Genomic DNA, 16,405 nt, shown 5'->3' with positions numbered 1-16,405 from the left:
TCTCCCTGAATCCAGTAGTTTTTCATGCAGGCACTTCAGTTGAACTTTGAAATTTTAGTGCCCTTGAGAAAAAAAAATTTTTTGGCTTGAATATTTCCCTGATCCAGATGAGTTTCCCAGAAATGTCCATCAGGTCACCCCTCCATTCATCTACAGAAAATATTGATGCCTTTCAATGTTCAAGGCTAGAAAGAAAAAGTCAGTAAAAGGAGACTCTAGACTCTCAGGTACATAGAGAAATGAGACAATACTTAACATAAAAATGAAACATTTCATTAAACTACTTGATTTTAAACTTTTCAAAACAAGAAAAATATGGCTCTATAAAGTATGAATGGCTCAGCTGGCAAAGAATCTGCCTGCAGTGTGGGAGACCTGCGTTCAATCCATGGGCTGGGAAGATCCCCTGGAGAAGGGAAAGGCTACCCGCTCCAGTATTCTGGCCTGGAGAATTCCATGGACTGTGTAGTCCATGGGGTCGCAAAGAGTCAGACACTACTGAGCGACTTTCACTTACTTACATGAAGTAGCAATGGGAAATGTGACAACTTGGTCAAAGTTTGAAAATTTTTCGCATCTACAAACAGAGTTTTTCGGTCTTAAAACAATTTGGACCTATGACTAGGATGCTCCCTAATTTATTTCTCAGAAAACAGACCTTCGAAGAGCCTCAGGCTATACATTTTCCAGAATCCTGGACACAGTGAAACCACCAGAGCCGCTGGCACCAGCTCACAGGTAGTCAGTACTAAATACATGTGGGTTGAAATTCATTAGAGAAAAAGTAAGTATGCTGGAAATTAGTTTTCCCCTGGAATGTACTATTACACTTTCTAAGAATCTCTCAATTGCCTATAATTGCTGGAAGGCCTCATGTTTCACACCAATAATTCCAGTATTAGTGGGAAACTCAGAAGACATGAGGAAAGACGGAATTCATTATTAATGAAGTACTGTCGCCCTCTAAGGAAATGCTGTGCACTTAACGCCCCGCTTACCTCATCGTCCATCAATAAATCCATGCTCTCTAATTGTTTATGGCTCCCCTCGGTAGGCTCACTGGAGGGGATGACAGCCAATTAGCAAGCATGCTTTGGCCTTAATTACGCTGCCCTTTCCTGTCTATGACACTACCTAATTATGAATGGAGGCTGTGGCTGCTTTATTTTACTCCCATTATGAGAATGCCCATTTATTAACTTAATAAAATTAATTACTTTAAAACATGATCCAATTAAAGCTTTTCTTATCTAATAAAATGCATATTTTTTTTAAAGGAGGAGGGGAATTCACTTAGAAGATTTCTATTTTGCCTCCCCCTTCTCTCACTTCTTTTTTAAAAAAAATATGATTTTATTTACTTATTTTTGGCTGGGATGGGTCTTTGTTGCTGCTCACGGGCTTTTCTCTAGCTGTGGTGAGCGGGGACTACTCCTTGTCTCAGTGTGTGAGCTTCTCCATGTGGTGGCTGCTCTAGTTGGAAGCATGAGCTCCAGGGCACGTGGGCTTCAGTGGTTGTGGCTCCCGGGCCCCAGAGCACAGGCTCAATAGTTGTGGTGCACGGGCTCGCTTGCTCTGTGGAGTGTGGGATCTTCCTGGATCAAGGGTCGAATTCATGTCTCCTGCATTGGCAGGCCAATTCTTTACCACTGAGCCACCAGGGAAGCCCCTGAGCGTCTTCTCACTCATGGGTCTATGAGGGTATTATTTTGCCAGGGCTGCTGTAAAGAAGTGCCACCGACTGGGTGGCTGAAACCACAGAAATGCATTTTCTTGAAATTCTGGAGACCAGAAATTTGAGATCAAAGTGCTGGTAGGATTGGTTTCTTCTAAGGGCTCTGTGACCTGTGACCTCCGCATTGGTGTCAGATTGCCCCCTTCTTAGGAGGACACCTGTCAGACTGGATTAGGGCCCACCCTAATGGACTCGTCTGAGCATAATCACCTCTTATAAGGCCCTTTTTCCAAATACAGTCACATTCCGAGGTACTCGGGGTTAGGACTTCGACATATAAAATTTGAGGGGATGCAATTCAGTCCCTGACTATGAGGTTGTGGTGACATTTGTGGGGAGAGGCATTGAGTGTATGGCTAAAGACTGCTTCCAGAGCCAGACCATCTGGGTTCAGATTTCAGCTTTTCCACTTTCCTCTGTGTGACTTTGGGCAAGTCACTGAAATTCTCTGGCCTTTAGTTCCTCTGTCTATAAAATGGACTAATAATGATACCTACCTCAGGGGGCTTTCTATGAAGAGTAAATTAAGTACTTTATAAATAAAAACCCTTTATAAATGTTTGTTACAATTATTTCAAGCCTTTTCCTTAAAATGCTTAAAGACTGCTTATACATTTTCCTCATAAGGGAAATGAATGCTGGATAAACGTACTATAAAGATGTGAAGAACATCTTGATCCCCTTGGTGTCATGAATGGAGATGATTATTTTTTTTAAAAAAATCACTCCTTGCTTCCAAGGTAGCCCAGCTTGGAGATGGAAGAGGCCAGGAATCCCTCCACAGGGGGACCAGGAGAGTGATGAGCGAGCACCTGGCTATCCCAGCTGTGCTGGACGCTGCTAAAGAAACAATCTCTCCAGAGCAGCACCCTGAGTCCTGAAGCAAGAGTGCCATGATCGGGGGTGGAGGAGGGAAGACTGGGAAAGAGACAGATAAGAATATCAGAGGGCGTTAAAGAGGCACGGTTCCTACTATGTTCTAGACTCTAGTAGGAAGCCTGCTCATGAGCTACCTTACCAGAGGACCCCCCAACTGGTCTGCAAGCACTCCTAATACCCTGAGTGCTAAACCCATACCAACGTAAAACTCCTACAAGAAAAGATTGGGCTTGGGCTTCCCAGGTGGCTCAGTGGTAAAGGATATCCCTACTAATGCAGGAGATGCAAGAGATGCAAGTTCGATCCCTGGGTGGGGAAGATCCCCTGGAGGAGGAAATGGCAACCCATTCCAGTATTTTTGCTTGCAGAATTCCATGGACAGAAGAGACTGATGGGCTAGTCTGTGGGGTCACAAAGAGTTGGACATGACTGAGTGACTGAGCAAGCTTCTTGACTTAGGCCTCTGCAATGATTATTTTTGGATTTGACACCAAAAGCTATAGCAACAAAAGCAAAAATAAGCAAGCAGGACCACATCAAACTAAAGAGCTTCCACACAGCAAAAGAAACCATCAACAAAATGAAAAGGCCACCTACCAAATGGGTAAAAATATTTGTAAATCATATTCCTGATAAGGGATTAATATCCAAAATATATAAAGAATTCATACAACTCAGTAGAAAAAAACAAACAATCTGATTTAAAAATCGAGAAGCTGACCAAACATTTCTCCAAAGAAGACACACAGATGGCCAGTAGGTACATGAACAGGTGCTCAACATCACTACTCATTAGGAAAGTGCAAATCAAAACCACAATGAGAGATCACTTCACATCTATTCGAATGGTTATCATAAATTAAAACAAGAGATTAACAAGTGTTAATAGGGATTGGGAGAAAAAGGAACCAACTGCTGTGCACCATTGGTGGGAATGTAAATTGGTGCTGTAACAATGGAAAACAGAGGAGGTTCCTCAAAACACTAAAAATGGAACTACTGTATGACCCAGCAATTCCATTTCTGGGTATATATTCAAGGGAAATAAAAATAGGACCTGTACCACCATGTTCAAAACAGCACTATTCACAGTGACTAAGATATGGAAGTAACTAACATTTATCAATGGAAGAATAAAGAAGATGTACACATATACAATGGAATATTATTCATCCAAGAGAAAAGACATCCTGCTGTTTTTGATTAACATGGATGAAACTCAAGGGCCTTATGCTAAGTGAAATAAGCCAGAACGAGAAAGACGAACATTGTAATGATATCACTTACATGTGGAATCTAAAAAAGCTGAACTCATAAAAACAAAGAGTAGAAAGATGGTTACCAGGGGCTGGGGAGTGCAGGAAATGGGGAGAGATTGGAGAAAGGCTACAGACTTACAGATAGAAGATGAATAAGTTCTGGAGAAGGCACAGCATGGTGACTACAATCAATAATATTATAGTATGATCTACACAATGCCATACTGAGTGAAGTAAGACAAAGAAAGACAAATATCATATGATATCACTTATATGAGAGATCTAAAAACAGGGTATGAAGGAACTTATCTATAGAACAGAGTTACAGATGTAGTAAACAAACTTATGGTTACAGGGGATAAGTTGAGGGAGGGAGAAATTGGGAGACTGGAATTGACATATACGTACTATTGTATATAAAATAGATAACTAATAACGACCTACTATATAGTGCAGGGAACTCTACTCAGTACTCTGTAATGACCTATATGGGAAAAGAATCTAAAAAAAAAAGCAGATGTATGTTTCACTTCGCTGCACACTTGAAACTAACACAACACTGTAAATTGATACTCCAATAAAAATATAGTTTTATATACTTGACAGTTGCTAAGAGATTAGATTTTAATTGTTCTCACCACAAAAATAAAATGATAATTATGTGGCCAGCGTAATGGTGGTAATCACACACTACATAAATGTATCAAGGCAACATGCTATACACCTTAAACTTACCAGTATGCTATATGTTAATTATACCTCAACAACAACAAAAAAATAATGCAGATGATTGCTTGGGAGATTCTAGGCATTTTTTTTTTAAAGCTTCTGATTAACAAAAATCTGAGAACCTCTTGGATTAGAATCTGCCTGCCTGTCCCCATCTCCCAAAGGAAGCATATTACCAAACGTATATTCTTTCAGAGTATGTACTTCTATAACATGAGCTCTGACCTCACGGCTCAGAGGGTTTCAAAGGCCTGCTGCACCTCTTCAGGTTCACATTTTCAGAAGATGGAGCCTGTTCCATATGATTGAATGGGGTGCCCCCTGAAGCGCCCCCGTCCACTCTGGCCCACCTTTCAGCTGGGCTGTGTGTCGGCTGGAAGTGCCCGAGAAGGCTGATTTTGGAAGAAACGTTTTCATCATGAGAGTGAAATGCAGGCAGGTATCTGGCTTCTGCAGTTGAATTTAGGATTCCAGCCTTTTTAGTTCCTCCGTCAGAGATCCTTCATGCCCCCTAGTGGTGTGAGCAGGAGAGAGAACCAACTTTCCAGGGGACTGGCCCTTGTCAGGGGCTTCCCTCTTCGCTCAGTGAGAGCTAAGAGGGAAGCTAAAGAAGTGGGAGCTAAAGAATCTGCCTGAAATGCAGGAGACCTGGGTTCGATCCCTGGGTCAGAAAGATCCCCTGGAGAAGGGAATGGCAATCCACTCCAGTATTCTTGCCTGGAGAAGCCCATGGACAGAGGAGCCTGGTGGGCTACAGTCCATGGGATCGCAAGAGTTGGACACAAGTTAGCAACTAAATCATCATCATCATCAGGCCTTGTCAGGGAACTAGGGCTTCCCTGGTGGTAAAGATGGTAAACAACCTGCATGCAATGCAGGAAGATCCCCTGGAGAAGGAAATGGCAACCCACTCCAGTATTCTTGCCTGGAGAATTCCAAGGACAGAGGAGCCCGGCAGGCTACAGGTAGCAAAGAGTCAGACACGGCTGAAGTCACTAACACACAGCGCTTGTCACCTTTGTTCAAAGCAAATAAGCACAGGAAACAGACAAACAGTAACCCCTTGTGGAAGGTTATCTAGGGTTGGGCGACTGGATTTGATGGAAAACGAAAAGGGACCCGTGGCCAGGCTGCACCTAACTGTCCTTCATGGCAGCGTTCTCGGTGCGTTCTACGCGGCCCAGAGCCCAGCAAGTGATGGCCCCCTGGCTGTGCAGCTGCCTGCAGTGTTCCTGCACTGACTTAGGTGCTGAACCGGGGTTGAGGCGTGGAGGAGTCCCCTGCCTTGGACATGGAGCAGCTGCCCAGGTCTGCCGGTTGAGGAAAGGGACCTGCCCTCAGCCCAGCACTGCAGCCCTGGATCACCGCCCATTTAGAAGAGGGCTGCTGCTGCTGCTAAGTCACTTTGGTTTTGTCCAACTCTGTGCGACCCCACAGATAGCAGCCCATCAGGCTCCCCCGTCCCTGGGATTCTCCAGGCAAGAACACTGGAGTAGGTTGCCATTTCCTTCTCCAGTGCATGAAAGTGAAAAGTGAAAGTGAAGTCGCTTAGTCCTGTCCGACTCCCAGTGACCCCGTGGACTGCAGCCCGCCAGGCTCCTCCGTCCATGGGATTTTCCAGGCAAGAGTACTGGAGTGGGGTGCCACTGCCTTCTCCGAGAAGAGGGCTGCCCACACTCTTTTTTCTGAAAGCACGTGATGACTAAATGGGAAATGAACTAGACCCTTATGACTTTGGCCTTGCCCTGACACAGTCACATTTCTTTTGGGAGCAGTTATGATACAGTTGATGGGACACAGATTTTGAAATCCAACAGTTACTCCTCCAGAAGCCATTTGTTGGCTGTGTGACCCTGAAAAATTAACACAGTCCCTCTGATCATGCCCATCTATAAACAGGGTTAATGATAGGGTCTACCCTCATTGGAATGTAAGCTGCATGAAGGCAGGGGTTTGTGTTTGTTTTACTTACTGATGTACCCTCAGTTCCTAGAAGAGTTCCTGGCACATAGTTGATGCTCAATAAATATTTGTTGACTGAGACACTTAAGACATCTGAGGGAAGGATGGCCATTTGTCTATACTCCCCCATCTCTCTCTCTCTTCCTTTCCCAGTGCTTCTCAGTTACTGTTGACCAGACACAAAAGGCTACTTCTCCTCCGAGCCAAGAGACTTGGAGAGAGCTATGTGCCATGTGGGGAAAGCCCAGAACTCCTGGCAGCGTTGACTACATCCTGTTTCAGCATCATGTGCAAACACACTGCCATCTGGGCCACACCTGGAAGGCGGTCCCTCCATGTGCTAACATCAACCTTAGCGCTCCCCTCGGGATAATCATCCGTCTCAAGGACACACAAAAAAGGGGAGGAGAGCAGCCTGCTGACCTTTACACTCTCCACTCAGCATCAAGGTTTGCCGTTTCCCTTTTGGCCCTGGAATAATTGAAATAGATAATACTTGGAAGTTGCCAGAATATCCACATATCCATGTTGGTTCCTTGGCCTGTGAATAAAAAGTGGGGAAGAGGGCTTCCCCGGAGGTCTAGTGGTGAAGAATCCCTCTTGCAATGCAGGGGCCACAGGTTTGATCCCTGATAGGGGAAGATCTCATGTGCCACAGAGCAACTAAGCCTGTGTGCCACAACTACTGAGCCTCCAGAGCCCATGCTTCTGCTGCTGCTGCTGCTGCTGCTGCTGCTAAGTCGCTTCAGTCGTGTCCGACTCTGTGCGACCCCATAGACGGCAGCCCACCAGGCTCTGCTGTCCCTGGGATTCTCCAGGCAAGAATACGGGAGTGGGTTGCCATTGCCTTCTCCAATGCATGAAGGTGAAAAGTGAAAGTGAAGTCGCTCAGTCGTGTCCGACTCTTAGCGACCCCATGGACTGCAGCCTACTAGGCTCCTCCGTCCATGGGATTTTCCAGGCAAGAGTACTGGAGTGGGGTGCCACTGCCTTCTCCGCCAGAGCCCATAAACCACAGCTACTTAAGCCCGGGTGCCTAGAGCCAGTGCTCTGCAACAAGAGAAGCCACCGCATCGAGAGAGTAGCCCCGGTTCACTGCAACTAGAGAAAAGCCTGCACGCGGCAACAAAGACTCAGCACGGCCAAAAATAAAAAATATTTTTTTTAGAAGTGGGGAAGGGTAAGTGCGAGTCTCTGGCACTGCACCTCTACTTTCCCTCTAAGCCAGACTGCAAATTACAACCATCCTGAGGCAACAGCAGAAACTAGAAGGAAATGGCAACCCACTCGTGTTCTTGCCTGGAGAATCCCAGGGACGGGGGAGCCTGGTGGGCTGCCATCTATGGGGTCGCACAGAGTCAGACACGACTGAAGCGACCTAGCAGCAGCAGCAGCAACAACCCTGAAGACCTAAAGGAAGCAGAGTGGCGATCCCTGTTAATTTCCATCTCATTCATCAGTCTGGCCTCTACAAAAAATGAGGTCTGGGAAGATGTCAGCAGAGTCCCCCAAGTCCATCAACCTTGGGGTAGCTGTTGTGCCAGCTGTAGTACAAGCCACAGACGCCCCCCCACTCCCCACCCGCCCAACAGCTGGTCTGGAGGTAACAAATGATACTCACGGTCTTTCTCCTCTACTCTCCACTCTTGATTTCCCTCCCCTGAGGTTAGCACCTGTGGACAGTAAACGAAATGAGTAAATGTTACGCTGTGTTAGAGGATAAAAATGCTATGGAAAAATTAAGTAAGAGGAAGAATGTTTTTGCCATGTGAACAGGTAGGCTTCACTGAAGTGGCATTTGAGCAGAATCCTGAACGAAGTGAGGAGTTCCTTCAGAAAAAAGCACTCTACAGATAGAGGAGCAAGTGAAAAAGCCCCGGGGCCGCTTCAGGTCTGGAAAATTATAGGAACCAGCAAGGTCAATGTTTGCATGTCAAAAAGGCAGCAAGTCGCCAGGTGTGCAGGGCCTTAGAGATCATTATTCTATTATAAAGAGTTTGGCTTTTATTCGGGATGAAATGGGAGCTGCTGGAGGGTTTGAGGTAAGAAGTAATAGTATCTGACAGGTTCAGTCTGGTTGCTGCGCTGAGAATAGCCTGTAGGGAGGCAGAGCAGCAGAGAAAGTGACTTGGACTGGTGTGACAGCAGCAATGTGGTGAGAAGTGTAGATTTTGATATATATTTTTTCAGTAGATTGCATAGGATTTGCTAACAGATGAGGCATGAGGTGCAAGAGAAAGTAAATTGTCAAGGATGACTCAAGTTTTTGGCTTAAGCAACTGGAAGGATGGAATCTCTAGTTTACCAAGATGGATAAATCTGGGAAATGACCAAATATGACAGGGACAAGATCAGGAGTATTATTTGAACTATGTTGAGGTGGAGATACACTGACCAGGAGCTGGATAGAGGAGTCTGGAGTTCAGGGAAGGAATCACTGGCTAATCGATAGGCTTGGGGAGCCCTAAGATTCAATGAGGATAACAAGGGGTGGGGTGCAGATAGAAAACAGCATTAAAAGTCTGAGTGAGAAGGAGAAACTAGGTAAGGAGCAGAAATCTGAGGAGACCGGAGAGGTTAGCAAGGAAAACCACAGGCATGTGATGTCCTGGAGGCCAAGCGACAAAGGATTTCAGGGAGGGGAGAGTCAGCTATGCCAAATCAAGTGAGATACTTCTGCTTAGTGACCATTCAGTCCAAGAACCCAGTTCACCAAATTCCCAATTTTGCTGTGCAACCAGTCTCCTTGATGTATCAGCGGGCACTGAAAAGTTAGATCTGAAATACTAAGCAGGCTATCAACACAGGTTTATTACGGAAGTCTTAAAACAAGTTTGTCCTCATACAAAAGTGTGCCTGATGCAAATACTTGCTTTCTGGTGGTTCAATTCAGTTGACTTAAGGTGCCAACCAAACATAAAGTTGTTGTTGTTCAGTAGCTCAGTTGCGTACAATTCTTTGCAACCCAATGGGCCACAGACCTCCAGGCTCCTCTGTCCATGGGATTCTCCAGGTGAGGATATTGGAGTGGTAATATTGCCCAATATTGCTAGGATATTGGAGTGGGATATTGCTATGCCCTCCTCCAGGGGATCTTCCCGACCTAGGGATTGAACCTGCAACTCTTATGTCTCCTGCATTGGCAGATGGGTTCTTCATGATTAGCACCATCAGGTAAGAACAACACATTAAAAAGAGTGGCCTAAAAAGCGTTCACATTCACAAGATAAATGACTTACACCCTACTCCTTGTGAGATCAGGCCGAGTGTGTATATCCTATTTTTCTTCTTGGTGGATATCGTGCATCTGGGTATTCACATAGACACATGAACTATTTATTAATACTTGAGTTTTTCTGTCAAGTTCACTTTTACAAACATTACTTTTAGATGCATTTTTAAGCCTTTAAGAGGGAAGAACGACAGTGGAACTGATGTAAGAACAAGAGAAGAATGTGTCATGGGGGACAGTTATCACAGTTTCCTGTGTGTGTCCCCCGAGCACAGTGAAGGGAATGAATTGGGGTAACGCTCCCCAGTACACCTGGTGGGGGGGGGGTCTTCACCACTTGCAAGATGGGACCTAGACAGTGAGACCTCTACCAGAGAGACAGCACCAACGTGAGCCAGTGGTCGTCTTTCACCCTTCTTGAATGTTAACAATATGGAAAGCAGACACGAAAAACGTAATTTTCAACTCTGAGGAGTACACACTGGCCTTGCCTTCCACATTTGGAGTTTTTTACATTTGAAAGGAGGGTGTCTGACAGGCTACATCTGACAGGTCAGCCTGGTCCCAGGTAGTCCCTATAGACTTAGACCTCTGGGGTTGGTAGGTTTTGAACACCCGAATGCTGTGTGTGGACTGGCTAAAAGTGAGCTCTAGGGATCTTCCTTGCGGCTGACCTAAGGCTCTTCTCTAGAATTGGTCTTCCAGCAATTCCACCCGCAGCTTGGCACTAGAAGGCAGAGAGATCAAATACAGTAAACACACAAAGATGTGTGTGTGGCTCAATTGCTCCAGTCATGTCCGACTCTTTGTGACCCTACGGACTGTAGCCTTCCAGGCTCCTCTGTCCACGGGATTTCCCAGGCAAGAAATACTGGAGTGGGTTGCCATGTCTTTCTCCAGATCATCCCAATCCAGGGAATGAACTGGTGTCTCCTGCATCTCCTGCACTGCAGGCAGGTTCTTTACCACTGAGCCACCTGGGAAGCCCCAAAGAATATGTAGGTTTGTCAGAATTAACATTTGACAATCAAGAGTACATCTCTATTATTAAAGTTTTGCTATATCTTCAAAAAAGTGTAATGTTTGGTTGAATTAAGCCAAAGAATTAAAGATATCAGAATAATATGCTTGTTTTGTCTGTATTTCTAAGAAATGCTAAAAATTATAATAATGAAGTCCCCACTATAAATCTTAGAATACCACATATACACTGAAAAGTGAATCTTTAATATGTCAGAAAACTCATTCCTTTTATATAGTTATAATAGAATTAAGATTCTGGGTTAGTCCTCTGATAAAGAAAATTAGGTACAGCTTTTATTATGTTTAAATAATTTTATATTATTAAAAATCTTTCTAAAGAGTCCACTGGCCTGAAAAAAAAAATATAGCCTGACATCAGAAATAAAGGTTATTTTTACACTTTCCTTTATTTCCTTTATTGACTACAAATATGATTTTTGAGACTGTACATATTTCCCCGGAGACACCTATGTTTTTCCTTGGTACACACATTAAATACCATATAAGAAAAAATACCATAGTTGTCGTGAAATCACACAGTATAAAAGGAGGACACAGCAGGATAAAACACGGCCCCGGGACGCTAAACATTTTCAGCTCTGAAACTAAAGGACCGCAGAGCAGGGGTAGTGCTGACCTCCCCACGCAGCCCTGAAGCCCGGGGTTCCGCATTTAATATCACTGGTCTCTAAGGAACAGTGCCTCGGGGCAGCGGATTCTATGAGCTGAGGTAGGAAAAGAACTCAAATGGGTCTGGAACATGCTGTTCTTTTCAAATAGCATAGATGCTTTTAGGAAAGTCAGAGTCCTAAAAGGACCTCAGTGTCAACATACAGGGACTTCCCATTGACCAAGCTGTGAAGGTCATAACACAAAAGTCAGCTGTGACAGAGGCTGATTTTTTAATAAGTAGGGGAGCATTCATATTGAGTAGTTTATTCTTTAATGATTGTATCGGTTTGTAATATTTACATACATAGTTCCTACTTGCTGCCTAAGCACTGAAGAATAAACAATGGAACTTGTAACTTGAGCAAATGATCCCGGCAGAGGAAGGTGCTGAAAAGAAGTAGGGTGGATTTACTAGCACAATTAGAGGACATATGGTGAGTACAGATAATAATCAGCAGAAGATGGCATAGATGGTCATGTACAGTAGCTAAGGAAGACAGACAATTCCACACTGCCTTTTAAAATAAGAATTACTGTGTCCTGAAGAGACAAGTTAACTATATGAAACTAAGTGCTCTAGAATCAAGACAGAAATGAAGGCTTTAGCATACAACCACATTAAATGACAAAAACAGATCAAAATACCCTAACGGCAAATCAATAGGTTAGGTACTATCAGTCATGTCCAGCTTAATACATCATTACTGCAAGAGATACCAAGTCTCAAAGACAAAAATTTATAAGAAAGGGACTTAAAAGTCTACCAAGAAAAAAACAAGTCAGCTCATCAGTCTGGCTCGGGTTTGAATTGCCCTGTTTTCACAATCAGACCATGTCCTGGCTAATCAACCGCTTAACAACCCAGATCCTTTCTTTTTCCTTTAGTTCTAGTAAGAATGCTAAAGCCCACAGAAGTACTAATAGAGAGAGATGAGGAAGATATCACATTAAGAATCATACTACACTAGGAAGTCAGTAAAAGTACAGAAATAAGAAATTACCTAAACGATAGTCTTGATGTTTTAGGATAGGTTTAAGTGAATGTACAACAACAACTTTTATAATTACTGCTTAGGTATGTCTTTAAGCTGCTTAACTTGTCTGATGATCTCAAAAGACTCACCCATACTAAATTTGTAGTCATTGTTTAAAATCTTTCAGAAAATTTAATTAGTCTATTGTGGAATTAATATTTAAATGCTCAAGAAAAATTGAGATTCTTAAATTTTTTTCTGTATGAATTCAATGAAATGATCATAAACTAAGTACATACAGCTTTCAGTATTCCTCATGCCGAAAGTCCCTCAGACAATGAAAGAATCTATTACCATTTTCCAAATTCAAACTCCAGGACAGAAAGTTTGTAATTATGGAATCCTTGCTAGAATCTAAAGGAAGAAGTTATTCTAAAAGCATTTAAGACAAAGCTTGAGTTGTCTGTTCCTACCAGTCGTTGTTTGGGTTTAAAGACAAATGAATCATAACTTAGTAGGAATCACATTTCCATATTAACCACTTGGATGGGTGCCATGATATATGACTGAGATTACCATACACCCTCTTCTTCCAACCACAGGATTTAAATTGTATTGAAGGTAAGTCCCCAAGACATAAAAAAAAATCTGAAGCATAAATTATTGGCTCAAGAGAGAAAGGAAAACTCAGGTCAATATCCCAAGAAAGCATCTCTTTGACCAGCTGCCAGATCTTTAAGTCTACCATGGAATTGTGAGAAGGCCTCTTGGAGAAACAAAAGCTTCAATAATATTTAATATGACACATGAGAATAAACATAAAAAAATTCAGAAAAATCACATGATTCTCGCAAATCATAATAATATTTACCATACTCAGCACATCTTGGGTGAAAAACAAAAAAAAACAACAGAAAAAGAGTTCATCTGACTTGTTAGCTTTATGAGCGTTACCTTCGTGGCCTTTGTTCCTGAGGGAATGAAAGAAGGGGTCTCAGGAAAACCCACCCCCTTAAAAAATATATCAAACCCAAACAAAACACAACGAAACATTTTAGGAATACAAGTACAATGTTTGCAAAATCAAGGCACAGTTGTTAATTAATGCAATTCATGTGCTGGTGTCACAGTGACCTACAACGACTGTACAGCTTTTCACGACATGAGGATAAACCTGAATTTACAAAACCTGATGGCGGGGGCTGGGGGGGGCATTCAGAATGGTGCCCCCATCTGTAAATGGCACACTGATGTCCTGGAGGGGATGGCTTTGGTGGGGGAGGGTGAAACTTGACCAGAAAGCTTTTCATGATTATGGCTTTTTTCTCATTTCCTCATCCCAATCAAAATCTAATGGTTCATCATCTAGTTCTGGTAAAGTGAAGAGAGATGTTTTGGAAAGACTTAGTTTCTCGGTGGATGTGTCCAGCTGAAAAGTCTTCCTCTTCCTGCCAAGCGCTGTAGCTGTGGCCACACAGCTGGGGCCACCCTCACTCGGGTTCTTACTTTGAGGAGGAGGAGGGGATTCTGATTTGGATTCAGAGGGGGAAGTAAAGGAGAAGTTTGCCAATTTGGCTAACGTGCAAGCATGAACCTTGCTGCTTTTATTACTGCATGAAACCTCTTCCTTTCTGACTCTTTCACTAGCAAGAAAGAAATGCCCCATGTCATTACCAAGCTCTAACTCAGGCTGGACAGTTCCCTTTGCAGGGGCGCGTTCCCTCTTCTCTTCTGGTCTGTCTTTGTAGGGTGGCTGCGGTGATACCCCCCTTGTCTCATCCTGCGGCTGAGCCGAGCTTCTAATTCTGGAGGCCAGCTTTTCTGGGCCCTTCCCAGGCAAAGCTGCTCCTCTTTTTGCTCTGCGCTGGGGATTTTCAGGACTCTGAACTACTGGTTTACTGGTGCCAGGAGATACAGGGCCACGGTCTTCAGGGGAATGGGTCAGTTTTGACTTCTGTTTGAAAGTGAATTTTGCCAGTTTGGCCACAGGGGCACCCAGACTCTCAACACTTTCCTGGTGGGGCTCTTGCGCCTGAGCGTGTGACTTCTGTCTCTTTCTTTTGGGAGTTTCCAGCACTCTCTCCGGGCTCTGGATAGGAGTGGGCTGAGGATGAGAAGGGCTTGTGGGTTGCAAGGGCGGCCTGGTGGGATTCCTGCACAACTCCTGGGCCCTAGCCTTGTGCAGCTTGTGCAGTTTCCTGGGGACGTGATGAGTCAGCACCGAGTCGGGTTCATCAGCAGATACGGCCGCTTCAGAAACCGTGGCGGCCTTTCTTGGCCTTTCACCCTCACGGTTGCCTGGCCTCAGTGGAGTTTCTGTCTCTCCTGCTGCTGGAAGTGGTTCAGTCTCCAATTTGCTCCTTTGGCCTGCCTCCCTATCCTCCTTACCCTGAGATCTGTTGTTGCAGATTTTCAAAGCCATTGCCCCCCTACTTGTTTTGGGACTAGGAGACACAGGAGCAGTGTTTTTAGGTTCAATCGGATGAGTTGCCACTGAATCAAACCAGTCCAAACTGCCATCCTGGCTATTTCTGTGCTCCTCTGAATGCTTTCCACTTGCTGGTCCTTTAGGCCCCAGATGGGAAGAGGGACCGAGAAGTGGGCTTCCCCCGAAACTGCCTCCAATAGAGAACCGATGCGCGCTACAGTTTACTTCCTGCTGCGTCGATGTTCTGAAGTTTGATTCTTTCCGGGCATCACCTCCCAGGGATCCTGGAATCGTCTCTGCTTCCATGGCCTGCGGCTGAGATTGGTCCACACTCCAATTCTGTAACCTGAAGCATACAAGGAAAATATGTATTGCTTTAATCTTTTCCTTTCTTTATTCTCTGAGATGCCATCTAAGGGTTTAAGTCCAACATAATTCCAGGCTAATACCACACACCATCTCTTAGAGCAGCAGGAGGAAATTATCCTTTTTCACCAGGATAGAATACAAGGGTTCTGATAATCATACTAATTTAACCTACAAGTGTAGTAAAATAAAGAAAATCAAAGAGCAGGTTTGTCTATATTTTCAGATCTCTCTGAAAGTCTGTTTCATTCATCAGATTGTTGGAAGGTCAGTCTTTTCTCCTGTGTTAAATGTTCACCTACAAGACAACCTGGTGGCTATGTGCACAGTAGCTGACTACTGACCAAGAAAAGTGGCTCGAGCTATTTTGCAGCCAGTCTGCAGAGCTGAACCAAAGGGAAAGACTAGAGATTATGACCGCCTCAAACCTCTTTAATTAAATGAGGTACTGAATTTTAGTGCATCTAAAAAATGACCTTCCTCAAGAGTAAAGAGACTATGATTCCTCTGTGCTTGGCACCCCCTGCCCCCTCCAGCAGTCACCCTCGTGGCAGGCCTCCCCCAGGCAGCCATGACCTCTTTCCTGCCAAGCCCACACATTTCAGCATCTGTTCTGGGCAGCCACTCTTCATCAGATTGATACAGAGTTGAAACCTACTGACCTGCTGAGAATGACGGAGTTGACCTTGTGACATTCGTCTTAAACCTTGGGCATATTAGAAACTGAAATAGTACCAGAGGATCAATTTTTAACAGGGATTACAGCAGCTTTTCAAAGAGAGGTCCCTTAGAAAGCCCTTCCTAACAACCTAGAAACGCCTTTTCAGTATAAGGAGCAATGTGACTCTGCTTCCATGCACTAAATCTGAAAAGAAACTACACCAAAAAGCTGATAAGTAAATTTTTCTAAAAATCATGGGTTATCATAGAAAAAGGAACAGAAGACATCAAAATTAAATGGATTTAAATTTCAATGTATTTAAATACATTAACACATTAATGATAGCTCTCTCTGGGAAATAAGATTGTGTGTGATTTTTTTACCTTATTAATTCATTATTGTTACTTTCAAAATACTTTATAAAGAATGTGTATTGGAACTTCCCTGGTGGTCCAGTGGCTAAGACTCTGTGCTCCCAAAGCAGG

General features: G+C 43.9%; 1 protein-coding gene across 2 annotated transcripts in view; it reads right to left on the bottom strand.

The window, feature by feature from the left end:
- Window positions 1-11,217: 11,217 nt before the first annotated feature.
- The window catches only part of MCM9 (minichromosome maintenance 9 homologous recombination repair factor), a 96,726-nt gene continuing 91,538 nt past the window's right edge, over window positions 11,218-16,405 (bottom strand). For both annotated transcript variants that reach the window (XM_027551116.1, XM_027551115.1), the window contains one exon: window positions 11,218-15,239. In XM_027551116.1, the coding sequence (XP_027406917.1) occupies window positions 13,778-15,239 (1,462 nt within the window). In that variant the 3' untranslated portion in view covers window positions 11,218-13,777. The remainder of the gene's footprint in view (window positions 15,240-16,405) is intronic.

The sequence above is a fragment of the Bos indicus x Bos taurus genome, chromosome 9 (genome assembly GCF_003369695.1).
Source record: "Bos indicus x Bos taurus breed Angus x Brahman F1 hybrid chromosome 9, Bos_hybrid_MaternalHap_v2.0, whole genome shotgun sequence".
In the NCBI taxonomy this organism is placed as follows: Eukaryota; Metazoa; Chordata; class Mammalia; order Artiodactyla; family Bovidae; genus Bos; species Bos indicus x Bos taurus.
This window is presented reverse-complemented; position numbering and strand designations above follow the sequence as displayed.